At 35.6% G+C, this 19318-nt stretch overlaps 1 protein-coding gene and 1 long non-coding RNA gene across 2 annotated transcripts in view; one reads left to right on the top strand and one right to left on the bottom strand.

The window, feature by feature from the left end:
* Positions 1–4322: 4322 nt before the first annotated feature.
* LOC110459307 lies at positions 4323–15464 on the top strand. The gene is made up of 3 exons (XR_002463881.1): positions 4323–5347; positions 7036–7037; positions 15450–15464. It is a non-coding gene; the product is annotated as an uncharacterized LOC110459307 (long non-coding RNA).
* Positions 6868–19318, bottom strand: part of LOC110459299 (multidrug resistance protein 1-like) — a 26587-nt gene continuing 14136 nt past the window's right edge. The window contains 14 exon segments of the mRNA XM_021511486.1: positions 6868–7216; positions 8349–8495; positions 8935–9141; positions 10536–10733; positions 11101–11257; positions 11896–12341; positions 13382–13465; positions 14076–14153; positions 15273–15377; positions 16023–16172; positions 16706–16836; positions 17802–17823; positions 18414–18575; positions 19170–19246. Of these exon segments, the coding sequence (XP_021367161.1) occupies positions 7016–7216; positions 8349–8495; positions 8935–9141; positions 10536–10733; positions 11101–11257; positions 11896–12341; positions 13382–13465; positions 14076–14153; positions 15273–15377; positions 16023–16172; positions 16706–16836; positions 17802–17823; positions 18414–18575; positions 19170–19246 (2165 nt within the window). The 3' untranslated portion in view covers positions 6868–7015.

The following is a 19318-nucleotide window of genomic DNA, read 5'->3' as shown; positions in this document are numbered from 1 at the left end:
GGGGGGGGGTGTAGAATCTTTTCGTATTGTCCATGTATTTCTGAGTATAATTAAAAATTTGTTCATTATCATTATTAGATAAGTTTGAATCACCAAACATCAAGGTTTGTTGGCTGAGTGGAATGTATGCATTCAAATTCCTGAAAAGTTCAACGCGTTGTCGGGCATAAAGATTACAGATTACAGGTGAGTTAATTCACTCTATACCAACCCTTGGCTTGGATAAGAACCGCCACAGTGCAAGGTAAGTCTTACATTAAATTTAAAATAATATAAAAGAAACTATTACTTCTGTTTAACAAATTATTAAATAAAGTACTGTGGTTTTATAATCTATTGCATTTGAATTATATTGCCGTCAAATATCTGAGGCTATAAGTTAAATTAGGGTACACATGGTCAGGTTTTATAACATCATGTCATAGGGTTAAAATTAGGGTGTAATTATGTTATGTAAGTTTCTGAAATAAAATATAATATTTATTTCCAAGTATTGTCTAAATATTAAATACTTTATGGTATTAATATATGTGGATATAGTTATACGTTTACACGTGTCCGTATATGTACACTTAGACATTGTATTTTTATTTCAGGGAACTGTCTCCGTTCATGATGTGAATGTTTAAATAAGCTGTCATCTGCGTGTGCATATGTCTTTGGGTTATTGTATCTATATATTCGCACAAGAAGAAACCCACACATATACTCGTGTGACAGATGCATTATAATCCTTCATTAAAATAGAATTACCACAATCAGCAAAACGTCGTTTTTTGTTTTTTTATAAAGTATAACAAATATTGAAATAGCATTTTCCAAATTCTGTTTAATGCAGAAGTGATACGTTTACTAAAATACACGCACACGTTAAACAAAGCTGGATATTTACAAGAGCCTCAGCACGAACAGGGACAGTCAGAACTCAAATGAAATAACAGAACATAAAAAATTCTAAACAATATTTTTATGAATGAAAAATTCTTTCTTTTATGTTTTAAAATAAATATAATCATATAGCTGAAAATAAAGTATTACAAGCGAAGGAAACTATAAAATAAAGTAACACTAGGGACTGACCGCTAGGCCTAAACATGAATTATGTTTATAATTATGGGCAAGTCTTTTGGTACAGCCTGCAGACCATAGTTTGAAGAGCTCGAGGTGACACGACATTTTCTCTTCTGTCGCGGCGACATAACTGCCGCCGATCAGCGTATTTGAAATGGTGTAACTATAAAATTACTGTTTTACATTACTTTTCACAAACATAGGTAGGGTCAAATGATGTTTTTCATTGAAGCAGGGACAGTATCCGTCCCTGATTGAAGACACACATAATTTCTACCGGCAACGTACTTTTGGAAAAGTTTAAGAAAAGAACATAACTTGAGAACAATCATTTTACCAAAGAAAAAACATGTTCCGGTCTCTTAGGGATCGTGAATCTGATAAATTTGGAAATAAAAGGAATAAATTTAGTTATATACTTATGGATGACGTCATGGAATACCGTCAAAACGAAAGATAGAGGACATTATTATACCTTCTGTTAAAATCTCGTAATCTGATTGGTTGAGAAAGATGTGAACATTTTCAACGTTACTTGCTCGTTTTACAAAGATAAAGAAGACAGGGTGTTATTCCAAACATTGTTACATGCGCCGAATGTATGCGCACCTGGTTCATCCCAGTGAAAACTTTTCTGAAACGTTTGTCGACCTTTAAAAATGGTGAAGTGGTGAAACACCTAAACATGACACTCGGTATAATAAAATAAATATTATATTCATGAGAGGGCGATATTGCATATGTTCACCCTCCGGAAAGCATTGTTGACCTCGGCTTCGCCTCGGTCAACAATGCTTCCTTGGGGTGAACATATGCAATATCGCCCTCTCATGAATGTGATATTTATATAATATCCACCCACTGATTTGACTGGCAAGGATGGGAATTTAATCAATTCTCCAGATTTGGAGTGACTGCCATGAAAGGTTAGCCGACAACTAAAACTAATTAAGCGATGACCTGGAAAGTCGGGGTGAAAATTGGAATAAAAGTAAGACTTGGCAGGAAGAGCCACATTCACTGTGAAGTTAAAGCCAGACACGCGCAGTTGATATACTTACTAGGATACTCTCGGGGCTGCACGTGAACCAGATCGGGGGAGGATTAGCGACCCAACGGGCAGATATATACCGGACTGGAATATGAATACGAGTCAAGAGCACCGAACAAAGAAAGAGGCCGTGTTGTTCCAAGTATCAACCACAAGTGGATAAACTGTGATTCATTTCTCAATCTTGTGGCACGGAGGAAGAGGTCCAGGGAGGCTTGCATTGACAACAGCCAGCGTTAATAAATAAATTAGAGAGGCTCAACACTTTGATTCTACTCAACTTTACCGGAAAGAGGGTCAGGAAAAGCTTAACACGTGTATGTAATATAACTAGTGAGTCTCGAGACTGCCAATGAGAAGAAGTGGGGGAACATAGGATGCAAGGAGAAGAGATGATCTGGAAGAAGACAGTAAAATACTTGATACAGATGAAGTGAAAGCGTTTGACGAAAGCGAACTGCAGTAAGTGTAGGCTATAAGGGAAGTTATAGGACCTTGGTCTTTTGGCCAAATGGTGTATCATACCAGTTTTTGAAGAACTGCTCTGCGCTATTAAAGAGGCTGTTTGGTAGCTTAGAAAAGAAGGAAAAAGCAACAACAGCCAGAGTACTGCAGAGGGGAGTTTCATACAGAACGAAGGGAACTCAATGAGCATCAGCCAGCTCATAACAACAATAATTCTAAATATGCAAAGGTCTCGCGATGCAAGTTACTTGATATATGCTGAGGACATGAACACATGGTACTTAAAGGGGCATTACTGCTAACCATCCATTAAGATTAACATCCTTTCAAACTTTTTTGAGCAATAACATTCAAAAGATTTACCTCTATTTTTCTATGGGCTCTGTGCACCCTCAACCCAACGGAGACAACGTTATATATAACGTTAAATCATCTTGACCTAGAGATGCTCCATGCCAAAAATAAGGTTAACCTTATCACCATTGGTGGTGGTAAAACTTCGTTTGCATGATACAACATTGAATACACGTAGTCAAAGGATCCTTTCACTTCACTTCTCTAGACCAAGTCTCTTCACGTAAAAGTTGAGGATGGGTACTAGACAGACAGGTTGCTGCACCATACCACTTAAGAATGTTAATTGGTTCGGAAAAAACGGACAAGGTTGGGACAGATATAATAATAATAATTTGAGGTTCTTATATACCGCTTTATCAAAATCTAGATCGTAGGTCATCTCAAAGCGGTTCACAAATTATTATCCGTGGTTAAAGGGCCTTTGCAACCAGCCAATATCATTCTCAACTCCCTGGGGAGCATACAGCCGGTGCTGCCATTTCGGCGCTCACAGCTAGCATTCAACAATTCTAGCACTGCCCAACCACGTACTCATTTACAGCTGGGTAGACTGGAACAAGCGGAGTAAAGTATCTTGCTCAAAGATACAACTCAGTGCCGTGGCGTAACTCGAACCCGCAACCATTTGGTCACGAGCCCGGCGTCCTACCACTAGACTACCGTGCCTCCAAATATATGACGACCAAAGTGACAACTAAATTATACAAACTACACTTTTAGTGGTAGGTATGTATAAAAAGTGATGTAAGCCGCTGAGGTTACATTTATCATTTATCCGTTGGTTCGATTGGGTCAGATAATAACGTTCATCGATGCATGTAATGTAAGCATGTGTACAGAGGCGGTATATATGTTGGTGTATTTGCCTACCCACAATAGCTGTGGATCTGATGCCAACTTTTGAGTGCTACCTCACTGAAATACCATACCAAAAAGCACCCAGCATAGTATTCCATCTGGTCACCTTATACAAAGGATTAGTAAGTTTTTGTGATAACCCTAAATTATTTACGTTGAGCAGGGAATAACATCCACCATTTAAGGACTTTGGGGACAGAACCCATTCCCTTCCCCACTAAGAACATTCAACTTTATTGTCAAAAGTGAGTATTACCCAGCAATGCACTTAAGGAATCAAAAGGTTGTTGGGAATTGGAGAAAAAAATAAAGATCCCAAATATTGGTATGGGTGCAGCAGATATATTTTGCCAAAATATATCTGCTGCACCCATACCAAAATTTTTGGTTGCTTTTGTGTTTCCATTAAGAGGATACAATTCTGTACGAAGAAGCTTCAGTGTAAAGTAAAATGTAGGACTAGATCCAGTGCCAATACATATTAGAAATAAAAAAATTGACATAAGACTAAATTGACTTGACATAGGATTGATTTAATTAGCACAATCATGCTTAAGATGGTACATGTACAGAGAAAATACAGCTATCTGGACGGATTTTTGTGTTATGTACATGTATAAAGTGAACCATTATACATGTATTTGGCATCATGAGAAATAAATAACATTTCATTGAACTAAAAACCATCAAATTGTAAAGACTGTGCAAGTACATAGACACCATCTTGAATGCAACATTTTAAACGAAAACATCTAAATAAAAACAACTCAATTAAAAATAATTAACAGAGCGTAGCATAGGATGAATGTAAAACCACAGTAACAAAATATCAATATTTTACCTCGAATATTTAATGTAATATTTAAAAGAGTGTTTCATTAGATGAATGTAAAACCACAGTAACAAAGTATCAATATTTTAACTCAAATATTAAATACATTATTTAACCATACATGGGTTCACTCTGTGGTTAAAGTTCAAATTTAAAGCATTTTTACAACAATATCGCATAAACAAAACAAAACATAAAAACAAGCACCAGAGTCTGTGACAAATACTAGCATGGTAACATCTGTTACCTCAGAGGTGGACTTTGTAGATACTCCACAATTCAGCAAATATATACAAACCCAATGTAAACAAATAAGAGAGTAGATGTAGAAATAAAACTGTATAACCTTCAAAATATTAACTGCCACAAGGATATTCTTTTATGTCTATAAAATATATTCTGTACCCTGAAACACCAAAGCTTGATTGTCATGGAAGAAAAAAAGATACCTGTATTTACTGAAAATCACCTTTTTGTCCACTTTATTTTATGATCCAATCCATTTCATTATTGTTTATAGTTACTTATGGAATACAAGTTAGGAATGAGTCTCCTCATTAAATATATGTAAAGTAAAAATTAACATCTCATGAAAATAACATGATTAATATTATTTACGTGTAAAATGTGTAAGTATTTCTTAGGTATTCTTGGAAGATGAAATTTCATTGATTGATGAAAATCTGCATGTCAACCATGCTTATTCAGGAATTGTCACTTTGTTTTTAATTTAATTTCCTGAATAAGCATGGTTGCCTTGCAGATTTTCCTCAATCAATGAAGACAAACTAGTTAGGGCTAATCACTCTGTCTGTCTGTCTGTCCGTCCGTCCACAAATTTCGTTCCAGGCTGACTACTTTAGTATCTATGGACCGATGTACATGAAACTTTGTCAAGATGTTCAGTTCACAAAAATACACATTGAGGTAAAAAGTCAAGGTCAAAGGTCGAGGTCATTAGGTTCAAAGGTCAAGGTCAAATTTTACATCTTTTCACTGATGAACATTTTGTTATGACATTATGAAGCAAAGTTGATCAGAATTAAACAAGGAGTCAACTGACCAAAGGTCAAGGTCATTGGGTCAAAGGTCAAGGTTAAATTTTGTATCTTTTCACTAGTGAACATTTCGCTATAACACTTTGAAGCAATGTTGCTCAGAATTAAACAAGGAGTCAATTGACCAAAGGTCACTAGGTCAAAGGTGAAGGTTAAATTTTGTACCTTTTCCCTGATGAACATTTTGTTATGACATTATGAAGCAATGTTGTTCAGAACTTAACACAGAGTCAACTGACCTTAGGTCCAGGTTACGGGGTCCAAAGGGTCAAGGTCAAGGTCAAGTTTTGCATTTTTCACTGATGAACATTTTGTTATGATATTAAGAAGTAAAGTTGGTCTGAATTAAAGGATAAGTCAACTGACCAAAGATCAGGGTCACTGGTTTAATGGTCAAGGTCATTTGGGTCCAAAGGTCAGACAAAGTGGATCTCTGACTATGACCTTGGCTCTTGATGGAGGAGGTATATAAGGTGAAATAAAACAAATCAAAGCTAACAAATGAGTGTTGCACTAGTATTTACATTTCTGTAAGCCCAGCAAATATGGAGGTGGAAGGAAACTAGACTCACATCATAGTACATGTAAAATGTATATTTTGCTTCCTTGCGATTCTTTTTGAAGTCAAAATGTCAAACGTCAAGCTCAGCTATATGGGCAGATCGCTTCCTGATGATTATGGGGGATATATTGCCACAAGACGGGGCCCTTACTGACCTGTCAGTGTTCTAGTTCAATAGATAGTTCCAACATCTCAAGTATCCAACCCCCACCCTACAATATTCTTTTCAAACAACCTTATTATTCTATAATTTAATATTCTATTTTGGGGGAAAATCCACAAGATATGGTAAGCAACTACTGACTGCTACCACTATTGTACAGACTTCTTGAATTTAAAACAATTAATCAAATAATCAAAAGGAGCTATATTAAGACTTTCAATAACAATAAACATCTACAATAAATATGGAATTAGAGTTACATTATAAACTATCACAGACAAACTTTTACAGTTCTTACGAGTCATCATTATTGGAAGAATAAAGACTTTTTAATGCTGATTATGAAGTTAATTTGAAATTTTAAACACGTTTTTTGGAGAAAAAAAAATAATGTCTTAATACTATGTCTCAAAAAAATATTATTTCTTTTTTATAAGAAAACAAAACCACTGATTTTAAGGTTCGAGAACAAATCGCAGAAAAAATATAGTCATCTCATTATTTGCCCTTTAAAGGTGATTTAGGCAAATAGAATGAATGAGAAAGATTCTGCAGCCAGATGATATAACATTGTATGAGTCTTTCACACACATTTTATTTATTTCTGACGACTCTGAGCAGTATTGAGTTTGTAGTAGAGTCCTTGTTTAGACATAAGGTCACCATGACGACCCTGTTCTGCGACCTGACCATGCTTGATGACGCAGATTTTGTCGGCATTACGGATGGTGGACAGGCGGTGTGCGATTACAATACATGTCCTTCCCTCTCTGGCCTTGTCCAAGGCTTCCTGTACAACCTACAATTGAATGTTGAAATTGGTACGATAGTTAGTAAATATTTACCAAGTTTCATGTTTACAATTGAATTTGATGCAGAATACCAGCCAATTATTTGTATGCCTACATCACTACTGCAGTAAACAATCATAATTACGATCGTACTGATCGTCATTTTGCTACTAACTATATGAAATGTATGCATACTGAAATGAAATACATTGTACAAATATTATATTTATTTCTATACTATTTACTTATACTATATTTCAACTAGAGTAAAGAACAAGGTTAGTTACAAAATATCTTTATTTTACAATTTTCTTCGTAGAGCCACATCACTTAGGCATTTGACTAAGTTCACCTCCAGTTTTGAGGGCTGAAAAACGTCAATAAATATGTTTTCTGTTTATGTCATGTTTCTGTTAATATCATGTTTTTCTCTGACAAATGGGAAGTGATATTAAGAGAAATCTACTGTATATCAATGGTCAGTGGACAATCCTGAGCTATAACTAAAGCCATCAGCTAACTTTAAATAAAGCATATCAATGGACAATCCTGAGCTATACCTAAAGACATCAGCTAACTTCAAATAAAGCATATCAATGGTCAGTGGACAATCCTGAGCTAAATACCGTAACTCCCACAGAAAAAAGTCAGAAACTTATAATAGCTCCCTTAACAATAGTTGAACTAAACCTTAATGGCAATCATGCAACTACACATCCTTAGATATCAACAAAGAAAAAAGGAATCATGTCTCAGCAGTATTTCATACAAACTTAGTGAATAAAAAGAGAAAAGTTACTGATCATGTGTACAAAGTTTCATCAAAAAGGTTCAGAAGATAAATAGCATTGTCCCAGACAAAGTTCTGTCCACAGTGGGATGGACAGCCTTATTCCAATGTGGTACTCCCGGTCTTTATTGCCAGGAGTATAATTAATTCAGGTTTAGGCTGCTCCGTTTTATTGAATTATCTATCTATATCGTAAATCTAGTGGTCCAGGTACTCTTACTCTATACAAAATGATGACTAGGAAGAAACACTGATGGGTAGTCACAGGCGTCTTACTTATCCAAATATAACACCTGTTTGTGTCAACAGCAAAATATGAATATTCTCATCTGATGACTTGTGTTTCTCACCTTCTCACTCTCCGTGTCGAGGGCTGACGTTGCCTCATCCAACAGGAGAATCTTGGGATTTCTGACCAGGGCACGAGCAATGGCCACTCGTTGTTTCTGTCCACCACTGAGTTGCGTCCCTTTGTTGCCAACATTAGTCTCATAACCCTGAAGAATTATATCAAATGTACATCGATTTCATATATTGCACTTTATGATCAAAACAATGTAACAATATCAATTTATTTTGTTCACAAAGATTTCAATTTTATATTTTCAGATTGTACTCACAGCTGAATTATACACAAACATGCTGATAAAAAATTGTGATACTTTAGATTCATGAAACTGATTTTGAAATATTAATTCTAAAAATTATTTTTCTTCACAGAAAAAGTAGGTGTTTCTATTGTTCCAGTAGACAACAATAAGGGCTAGCTATTGCAGAAATAAATAAGAGGGCTGGGATGTATACGACCTCCCACCAACTAGAGTTATTTTCTTTCTAAATTCTATCTAACTGAGTTACCATAACTGGTTGTTTCTGTGGAAAAAAAGTGAGTGATTTTCAAAACAACTTGTCTGCGTTATATTCAATATGTCTTACATTGGGTAGGGAGTCTATAAACTGGTGAATGTTGGCGCTTCTTGCTGCAGAAATGATCTCATCCATACCAACCACTCTTGAGTTGTCACCATAAGCAATATTCTCTGCTATACTGCTGTCAAAGAGTATGGGCTCCTGGGATACGATGCCGACCTGTGACCTTAGCCACTGTACATTGAGATCCTTCAAATTATACGAGTCCAACTTCTGTAACAAAAAAAAGGATCCTCACAGGGTGAATGATAAATATACCATGAAAGAAATATATAATAATGTCTTCTTAGTATTCAGATTCAATTTCTATATACAAAAGCAGACAGGTGTAATAAGGTAATATGAAGGCCATGGTGAAATGAACCGTGGTTCATATTACCATTATGGTAACCGCCCCATGGTGAAATGAAGGGTTCCAACAATTTCTATTCTGACAACTTTTTTCGATTATTTTCTTTAAGTTAACTTCAATTTGATGTATTCTATTTGAAATGACAAAAATTAAGTCAGGGGTAGAAAAATTTAGGGTGGGGCAGGGGCGCTTCACTTTACCATAATGGTGAAATGAAGGGTTTTAGATTTCTCTACTCCAGACATAATTTATGTGATTTTCATATTCAGGACATCAAATTGATGTAATGTAAAACAGATTTGGTTTAAAAAAAAAATATTTTTTTTATTTTTTATTTTTTTTACTAAAACCCGTCATTTCACCATTATGGTAAAGTGAAGCGCCCCTGCCCCAACCTAGATTTCTCTACCCCAGACATTATTTTTGTGATTTTCATATTCAGGACAGTAAAATGATGTAATCTAAAACAGATTTGGTTTACAAAAGTCAAAATAAAAATAAAAATGCCAAAACCCTTCATTTCACCATTATGGTAAAGTGAAGCACCCCTTGCCCCACCAAATTTTTGAGGTTTTCAGATAGAATACATCAAGTTGAAGTAAACTTAAAGAAAATGAATGGAAAAAAAATTGTCAGAATAGAAATCGATGGAACCCTTCATTTCACCATGGGGCGGTTCATAGTACCATAATGATACAGTGTAATATGAACAGTGGTTCATTTCACCATTATGATACAGTGTAATATGAACCATGGTTCATTTTACCATTATGATACAGTGTAATATGAACAGTGGTTCATTTCACCATTATGATACAGTTTAATATGAACAGCGGTTCATTTCACCATTATGATACACTGTAATATGAACCGCAGTTCATTTCACCATTATGAAACAGTGTAATATGAACCGCGGATCATTTCACCATTATGATACAGTGTAATATAAACCGCAGTTCATTTCACCATTATGATACAGTGTAATATGAACCGCAGTTCATTTCACCATTATGAAACAGTGTAATATGAACCGCGGTTCATTTCACCATTATGATACAGTGTAATATGAACCGCAGTTCATTTCACCATGCTTCACCAGTACGTTCCTCAATTGTCCTTCCACAACCCAAATTTTTTACAAACTCACCACTCCTTCCAGAAGAGCAAGCGTTTGTTCCTACAATTATGTGCTCTCTACATCTACCCCCCCCCCCCCCCCCCCCCCCACCCTTCCAAATCAGAATGTTTAACTTACCACCTCTCCATCCTCAGGATCGTAGAACCTCTCTATGAGCTGTACTGTAGTACTCTTGCCACACCCACTGGCCCCCACGAGAGCGAGTGTTTCTCCTGAGGATATTTCCAGGTTAAGACCTTGTAAAACCTGAACATTTGGCCGAGAGGGATAACAGAACTTTGTATTCCCAAAGGAAATTTTACTAGTGAAGTTGACCTGTCAATAAAACAAAGCTGTTATCAATAAATGGTTGATATTAGTCTTCTCAACACTTATTTATCGCTGTATCAGATTAAAATAATGAAATAAGTAATACAACATTACATTAAAAAAGAAAATTTGGAAAGAAATTAAGCCTTGTTTTAGTCAATATTTGGAGCCTTAGTAACATACTTTCATTAAAATACTTTCATGTAAAGCTTCTTGTATTCAATGGTTCAATAGATTCATGCAGATATTGCAATACCTGGGGGAAATATTTCACATTTTTAGGTATTTTCATTAGAAGCTATACAATAATTCTTATAGAAAGTTTCCAACTTGTTCAGTGCTTACATATCACCAAAGCATGATCAATACATACAGGTTTACTACCAGCGTCCGACTCAGTATCAATGCTAGGCACACGATCCAACAGAGCGAATATGTGAGCTGCCGCCACCTTGGCTTTGGAAGCGTCGGGAGCAAACGAGCTTGCCTGTCCTAGGGCCATGCCTCCAAATACAACCGCAGAGAAAACTCTAGAATGTAAAAAAATAGGTCAGGATTGTTGGATTAAGACACAGATCTTCTGGACAAATTTTCTATATAGGCCCCAGTACATCACATTTGTAATAGGCCTATAAAATGCCTATAGGGAATAAGTACTCACTACCTGGAGTCTCTGTTAACCCCGGCAAGTGGAATTGGACAGAACTGTTACAATTTTACCTTACAAGCTACAGGACAAAATATGATGAACTCAGGCCTCATAGTTTTGCAGTTGTTCTATGTTTATAACACAACTGACCCCTGTGATGTAGGTAATTGACATACATTTAACACAACGGATAGACACCTCCTCCCATCCCTACCATAGTGAGTTTTAGAAGGGAAATTGTTTAAGTTTTCATCACATTTAATCTGCATGACATTGAAATATAATTGGAAAATACTCATCAATCTTATTTAAATTTACCTTGAAATACAACCTAATTTTTATAATGTTTACCTCAAAACGTTACCAAACTTAAAAATGTTCACTTGAAAATGTCATCAAATGTATAAATGTTAACTTGAAAATGTCACTTAACTTCTTTATATAACATTAGTTACTTGAAAATGTTACCAGACTTGTAAACATTTACTTGAAAACTTTGCCAAACTTAAAAATGTTTACCTAAAGACATCACCAAACTCCATCTCATTCTCCCTAATTAAATAGGCTCCGAAGTAAAATGCAGCTGCATACGCAAAGTACAACATAGCCTGTGATATAGAGAAGGCCAATCCAGTCAGATGACATTTCCTAATAGCCTCCCTGTACGGCTGTTCCAAGCTGTTAATGTACAGAACAAACACTTTCTCCTCCATAGAAAGTCCCGCCACTGTTCGCATGTTTTCTATGGCCTCCGTGGCAATTTTTCCGGCTTCTTCTAGTGCTAATTTGTTCTTTCCTGCAACCCCAGTTAAAATCTTCATACGGAATCCTGCTGAAACAGCCATCAGGGGAATAAAAGCCAGAATGACTAGTGTCAGTTTCCAGCCATATATCAAGGCTATGATGATTGCGGTGCCGATGTTCGCCAAAGCCTCAATAGCCTTCCCTATGGTGATGCCAGCAGCCTGGAGGAAATCAATGAAGACTTTTTTTAAATTTCATTTTATGGACCAAAATTTGTGTTTAAATAAGAAAATCAGCTTATCATGCAAGTCCTGACAATGGTAAGGTTGAAGAAACTTCATTTACCCTGAGCATTGTCTGTTTACAGGTTTGTGTTTGGAACAAAATTACAGGATTTATCATTGCACAAAACTGTTAATTGTCAGCAGTTCAGACCAAGATAAAACTGAAGTGCAACATTTGCAGGGTGTATATTGCAATTCTTTTCACGTGTAAACAAGGTTACCGCGAGCGGTATATAATACGCCCGTCACACATTGAATGAGCAGTTGTTTGTATGATTGAAATATATGAAGTACTTGTGAGTAATTGATATTAAAAGGGAAATCATTCAACATAACTGGTAGATCAATGAGTGCAATACAACATCATGGAACGCATGCATCGCATTAATGAAACCAAGGGTAATAACTCCAGTAATTACGGTCGGATAATGGCGGTTATCAAACTTGTCCGTGGTTTCATGGTAATTAACCTTGTTGTGAAGTTTGAAGTTAATCCGTTAATAATTACTCGAGATATCGAGCGGACACTGTTTCGGCAAGTCCATAAAGGGGCATAACTCCACAAATTATGGTCGGATAATGGCGGTTATCGAACTTGTCCGAGCTTTCATGGTAATTAACCTTGTTGTGAAGTTTGAAGTTAATACGTTAATAATCACTCGAGATATCGAGCGGACATCGTTCGCATGCCTGCCCGCCCGCCCGCCCGCCCGCCTGCTCAAGTGATAACATAATACGTCCCCGTCTTCGACGGGCGTATAAAAAGCCAAAGTTTAATCAAATGGGATACAACAATAAGTAAATTCTGCTTACCGTAGCTACAACAAACTTCCCATTATAATGGTAATGCCAACAACAGTTAAAACGTCCTACGATCATTTTCTGTTGTTTGTCAATGGCTAGCACCATTAACATTTATCTTGATAATAGCGAATAGAATACAAGATTATGAATATTTGATGTTCAAAACTACAGACCCCATGAACCTCTGAGGCTTCAGTGGCCAAACGGGTAGTCAAGGCTCCAGTACTGTTCTTCTGGTCGTCAAAATAGGACATGTCCTTAACACAAGAATTAATATTCTAAACACATCCTAAACAAAAGATATACATAAAAAACACGTTATTCGTGTTGTGTATGTTCATGGATTACTTCCAATCTGTTTTTTTGTTATGTACATAATTATGCAGAGATTCTTCTGTGAAAATAATATTAGCCTCTGCCTAGCCTTTTGATCTAAATCCTTAACCATTACTGAAAGATGAGTTACAAACACCTTTGTAAAATATTTGCTGCAGTAACATAATTAGTTTACTGGGTTATATATCAAAATAAATAGGAATGAAAATGATTATTTCTATAACATACCAAAGACATTTCCAGAAATTTTAGCTTTACTGCAGGCTCAATCAAAAAAAAAAAAAATGTTTGTATTTACCTCCTAAATTTGATTTCACTGGCCATGGTACATGTTTTTTGAAAAGTTCAAAACTTCTTTCTTACTTGAAAAATACTTATAACATCTTGTATTTTTGTGACTGTGAAAAATTTCAGAAAACATTGAGAACTCAATTTTACCTAAACTATGGCAACTGTTGTGAACATCACACCGTAAGTACACAAACAGCAAGCCTGTTAGTTTAGTGATTTAGTTACATGGTGGTTATTTACCTGTCGTAGCATGGCCTGGAATGCCATTTTTCTCAGTCTCATGGTCAGATTTTCTCCTGATTTCCCAAACATGTAGCTCTGTTATAACAGTATAATTTAATCACAACTTAAAAAGAATATTCTCCTTAAAAATTATAAATCTAATAAGAAAAACTTGTATCAAGTATTTCTGACAAAACTTTTAAAAGTTAAAAGTACTCTAATCATGTCACTCAAGATACTGTGAAATGTCCAATCGCAATTCTATAAGACTCTTTCATGTCCAAGGGTGAAGGATAGGGAAATTCCACCCGAGGGGTTTTCAAATTTGATAAAACCAGAGGCTTTGCAGACCATGACCAGATATGAGAAAAATATATATCCCCAATGATATGTCATAACTTGGACAAGGTAATACGGTTCTCGCTCCAGAACCAGGTTTTCTGCTGTGTCTTCGCTTAACTGGCCATAGATTAAACCAAAAACTACTCATTGCCCCTATTGCTCTGTTTTTTTGTTGTTTTCCTTTTATTTACTCATTCTATCAGGCTGTCTCCAAAGCATCTCTGGTTACGTATAGCCTATTGTTAAAATAATGTGACTGGGTGGTGTGCCATATTATAGATGTAGCAATCTTGATACTCTAGGTGTTACACTCATTTTCGCTCTCTGCACCTCTGGAATATGTCATAACTAAATTGAAGGCACACGGCTAGGTATTTGATTAGTCTCTGGTAAAAAACCCTGATCAATTGCTAGGCTGATACCTGTACTTTGAAGGTTAGAGAGGAGTGACACCCAACTTCAAAGCCAGTCATTTTTATACAAGGTAGTGCACACTGAGCCTTTGATCCTGCTATGACATATTCCAGGGGTGCAAAGAGCGAAAGTTGGTGTAACCCCTGGAGTATTGAGGATGCCATATCTAAACGTCGCAACTTTTTAAATATGTTTTTATTTAATTGTTTTTTATTTCAGCGCTGAGTGTCAAAGGATTGTTAAGTCCTAATTTTGTCAGAATAAGTCTATGCATCTATGTATATTAGTTGCCTCATATGATTGCACATTATTAAAGAGAAGTTTTTTTCTTTCAAAACAAAGTTTTATGACAAATGTTGATGAATTTATAATGCACAAGTAATTTTCAGCCAACATATTTTTATGTGGTGAACACTTGTATTTTTGAGAAAATTATTGTATAGGTGAGAAGGACCATACCTGTAAAGAGAGAGCAATGAGAGCACCGATTCCAATGCTAACGAGGATGAGAACATACATTCTTATCTCCCTCTCCTGGTAACTGTAGTCTGTGTTACCAAACACCTGTACAGAAATGGAATGAAATTAGCATAATTTTGAAATAGGAGAATTCTCTTTCATCCGCATTTGAGGAAGACTTAAAAACAAAGTCATGAAAATTTATTGAAGAAAGGTAATTAACATAGAATCCAATGGGAAAACATGTACCGGCAATGTTTAACCCTTTCACCACTGTAGACCATCATGGACCCATCCAGATGAATGTATGGTAGAGTCTACTCAAGTTACTTAGGGGTGAAAGGGTTAAGACTTATGGCAGATAACAGTATACTGCAGAAAATACACTTTTTCAGAAAGTTATTATCTGGTGGAAGGCTCCCTCCATATTACGATGGCCAAAAAAGTGTTTGCTAGCTAGATTAGATTAATTTGATTTGAATATGTACAGGAAACAGCACACACCTTTTTATGAAGTTCCTGACGCATGTCATTTGGCAATCAATACTTTTATCATTTACATTTTACACTCTTTTTATTTCTTTTTTAAGTTCTGTATTCTAAATTCCAACCTGACCACATCATAGCATTCATTTAGTTCAAACAACAAAATACACTTACAGTAATAATACTGGAAAATATTATAGCAAAACAGGGCTGACTTACAGTAATAATACTGGAAAATATTATAGCAAAACAGGCCTGACTTACAGTAATAATACTGGAAAATATTATAGCAAAACAGGGCTGGACTCCTCCAAACATCAAACTGGCCAAACAGCCAATCACAACGAGGTACCACTCGGGGGCGCACAGTCTCATGATCCTTTTGAATGAAGGTTCAGGCAAATCCTTGTCTTTCTGAACAGGTTAGAAACATCAAAATTAATTACATGTTTCATAAAAGACTGTCTGATTTTCTTATCGTAACTTTATAATACCATTTATACACCCATTCTCCAATGCAAATTGATGAGGACTAATTACTACATAAATTACAAAGAGCATGCTCCAACTTTGATGAAAAATAAAGCTTAACACAAAGTCCTTTTTTAATGAGAAAAATGAGTACAAATGATTGGTGTCTCGACTCTAAACCTCTGAAAACAACTCACTAAGCCACAGTGTGCAATTGGGTGAAATGTCTTCAATTATCTACATGATGTTTGACAGCTGACTTTACTGATTTGCACACTTTGGCTTAGTGAGTTGTTTTCAGCGGTTTAGAGTCTAGACACCGGCCATTTGCACTCTTTGCTTGACAAAGGAAACAGACGTTTTCAAAAGCTCGCAAAATAAGTTTTCAATTCCTGTTTGTGTTCAAAACAAACTGAGCTTTTTTTATGCATGCCAAATTGATGAATCTATATATATAATTATTCCGGATAACTAACCTTATCGACATCTGTGTCTGACTTTACATTCAAGGCTTCTAACTTCTTGGCATCCACTACAGACTTCTGGGTCTTTAATGTCTTCGAAGGTTTTTTTTCCGGTGTTGTATACTCTTCAATTAATTCATCCTCTATAAAAACAACAAGTATCTGCATATGATATTAATATATTTATTGAAGGGTGGCCTTAGTTACCGTCACCCTCCAATGAATGTAATACTGATTTTGTTACAATGAACATCAATAACAAAGACTTGTGATAGATATAGCATTAATGCTTTCCATTCCTTGAATATTTAATTTTGTGTGCTACTGAGAACACCTCCAAAATGTCATGCCTGTTAGCAAGCTAGAAATGTACTGTCTGTAAGACATTGATGTCCCATTACCATACTTGAGAAAAGTAAGGACAAGGTGAAAGGTCAAGGTTACTAAGTCATGCAACATGCTGTACTCATAGAGGAGTGTTGACATGTGAAGTTGCTTGTCCGTAGTTGCCGTAATAAGTCCATAACTGACCTAAAGACAAAAGCTTATCCAAGGTCACAAAGGTCAAGGTAAAAACAATGTCCTTCAAACTGTCCTACTCATAAAGGTACATAAGCAGGAGAACTTGCGTGACCCTAGTTGAAGTAATTAATCCATAACTGACTTCAACACCAAATGTAATCATGAGGATGTCATTTTGACAAGGATATGTCTTCCCCCACTTTGTAATTTTGCATTAAAGTTAAATTAAAAAATTATCCATGCAATATTTGTTGTGCGCCCATTACTTCAGGGTTTGTAGTATATCTCCTCGTTGTGTGTAAATATGTAAGTTTGAATTGCAATTTTTTATCTTGACATTTCAAATTACAAGACTTTCACACAATGTAAAATCACAATAAATATTCTATGCTAACTCAGACTTTAATAGATTTATTCTTTATAATATTGTTTTAGCTGTGGACTTTACAGTCCACCAAGATTTTCTTTTGTGTCTGATATCATTAACCATGGTGGATATTTTTCTCATGGAGATCTATTTACAAGGTACAATTTCAGCTAAACAGTCCGATATAGCATTTAATATATGAACAATAAATCAACCTACCTTCAGCATCATGTTTTTTTGTCTGGAAATAAAATAATAAGATGAGTATATATACCATGTATTATAAGTGATATCATTTCTCTCCTTTCCAAACAGAAATTTCACAATTGTCAATAAAGTCATGAATCAAAATTTAAACACCATATCTATATCCCTTCAATATTTTTTCTCTCACAGAAATTGATTGTTGTAGGGGTATAAATATGTGATTATGAACAAAACAGCCTTGGCATAAACTTGCTGAACAAGCTTATTCAAAAACACCCAATTCTTTTTTTGTCATAGGAAATCAATGCAGATGAGCCAGATATTCAACGACCAATTTGCTTACAAACAACTTAACACAAAATTGTAGTACTATAAAACTATAATATTTTCAAAATGATGCCAATTCAACATTAATATTTTGCATGTAGGGCTTTAAAATGATCAACTCCAGATGGGAAATATAAAACTATTTATTCATTTTCAGAAATTTCTCTAAAATCATTTTTTTTTTGTAGCATCTCAATTCATCAGCATCTGAATATCCCTATTAATATCATAAGTTACTATCTGAGCCCCTAAGACTAAGGTTAATCATTGATTTTAATGTGGAAATATATGGATTACCTGTAACGTAACAAGTTGATGGTACACGCCCCCTTTCTGCATCAGCTGTTCATGGGTGCCCTGCTCCACGATTACTCCTTCTTTAAAGCCAGCTATAGTGTCGGCAGTTTTGATGGTGGATAAACGATGGGCCACGACTACTGTAGTTCTGCCAGCTCTAGCCTGCAAATACGTATACATTGTATATACATATAGTGCATTTTTTTCAAAGTTTCATAAAAAAATGATCCTTTATTCGCCTTAATTAGGCTTGCATTATTTCCATGAAATCAGATGAAGCCAATACATTTCAAGGGTCTTTTTTCTTTACGTTCTATTTAACAATTTCTGAACATGTCTTCCTAAACATATCATAAAACCAGTTTAACACCAAAATTTTGCTGGAAAAATTTTGGTAATAGAATGAGGTTTTACTGTACTTGTGATTATTTCATCAAAAACATTCCATACAACAGTTTAATTCTGTCCTGCTAGGGCCGACATTTGACCATCTAATTGGGTGACCTTGACCTATTTATCTGATCAAGGGCCTCCTGTAAGTTAGTCTCCCTATAAGTACGAAAGACTAACCTTTGACTTCAGTGTATGACATTGACTTTCTAACTTTATCAAGGGTTTAGTCTCCCTATAAGTACCAAAGACTAACCTTTGACTTCAGTGCTTGACATTGACTTTCTAACCTTATCAAGGGTTTAGTCTCCCTATAAGTACCAAAGACTAACCTTTGACTTCAGTGTTTGACATTGACTTTCTAACCTTATCAAGGGTCTCCTGTAAGTTAGTCTCGCTATAAGTACCAAAGACTTACCTTTGACTTCAGTGTATGACAATGACTTTCTAACCTTATCAAGGGTTTAGTCTCCCTATAAGTACCAAAGACTAACCTTTGACTTCAGTGTATGACA

Source organism: Mizuhopecten yessoensis, unplaced genomic scaffold (genome assembly GCF_002113885.1).
Source record: "Mizuhopecten yessoensis strain PY_sf001 unplaced genomic scaffold, ASM211388v2 scaffold1313, whole genome shotgun sequence".
NCBI classification, from domain to species: Eukaryota; Metazoa; Mollusca; class Bivalvia; order Pectinida; family Pectinidae; genus Mizuhopecten; species Mizuhopecten yessoensis.
Note: the sequence above shows the minus strand (reverse complement) of the source record. Positions and strands in the feature narration are given on the sequence as shown.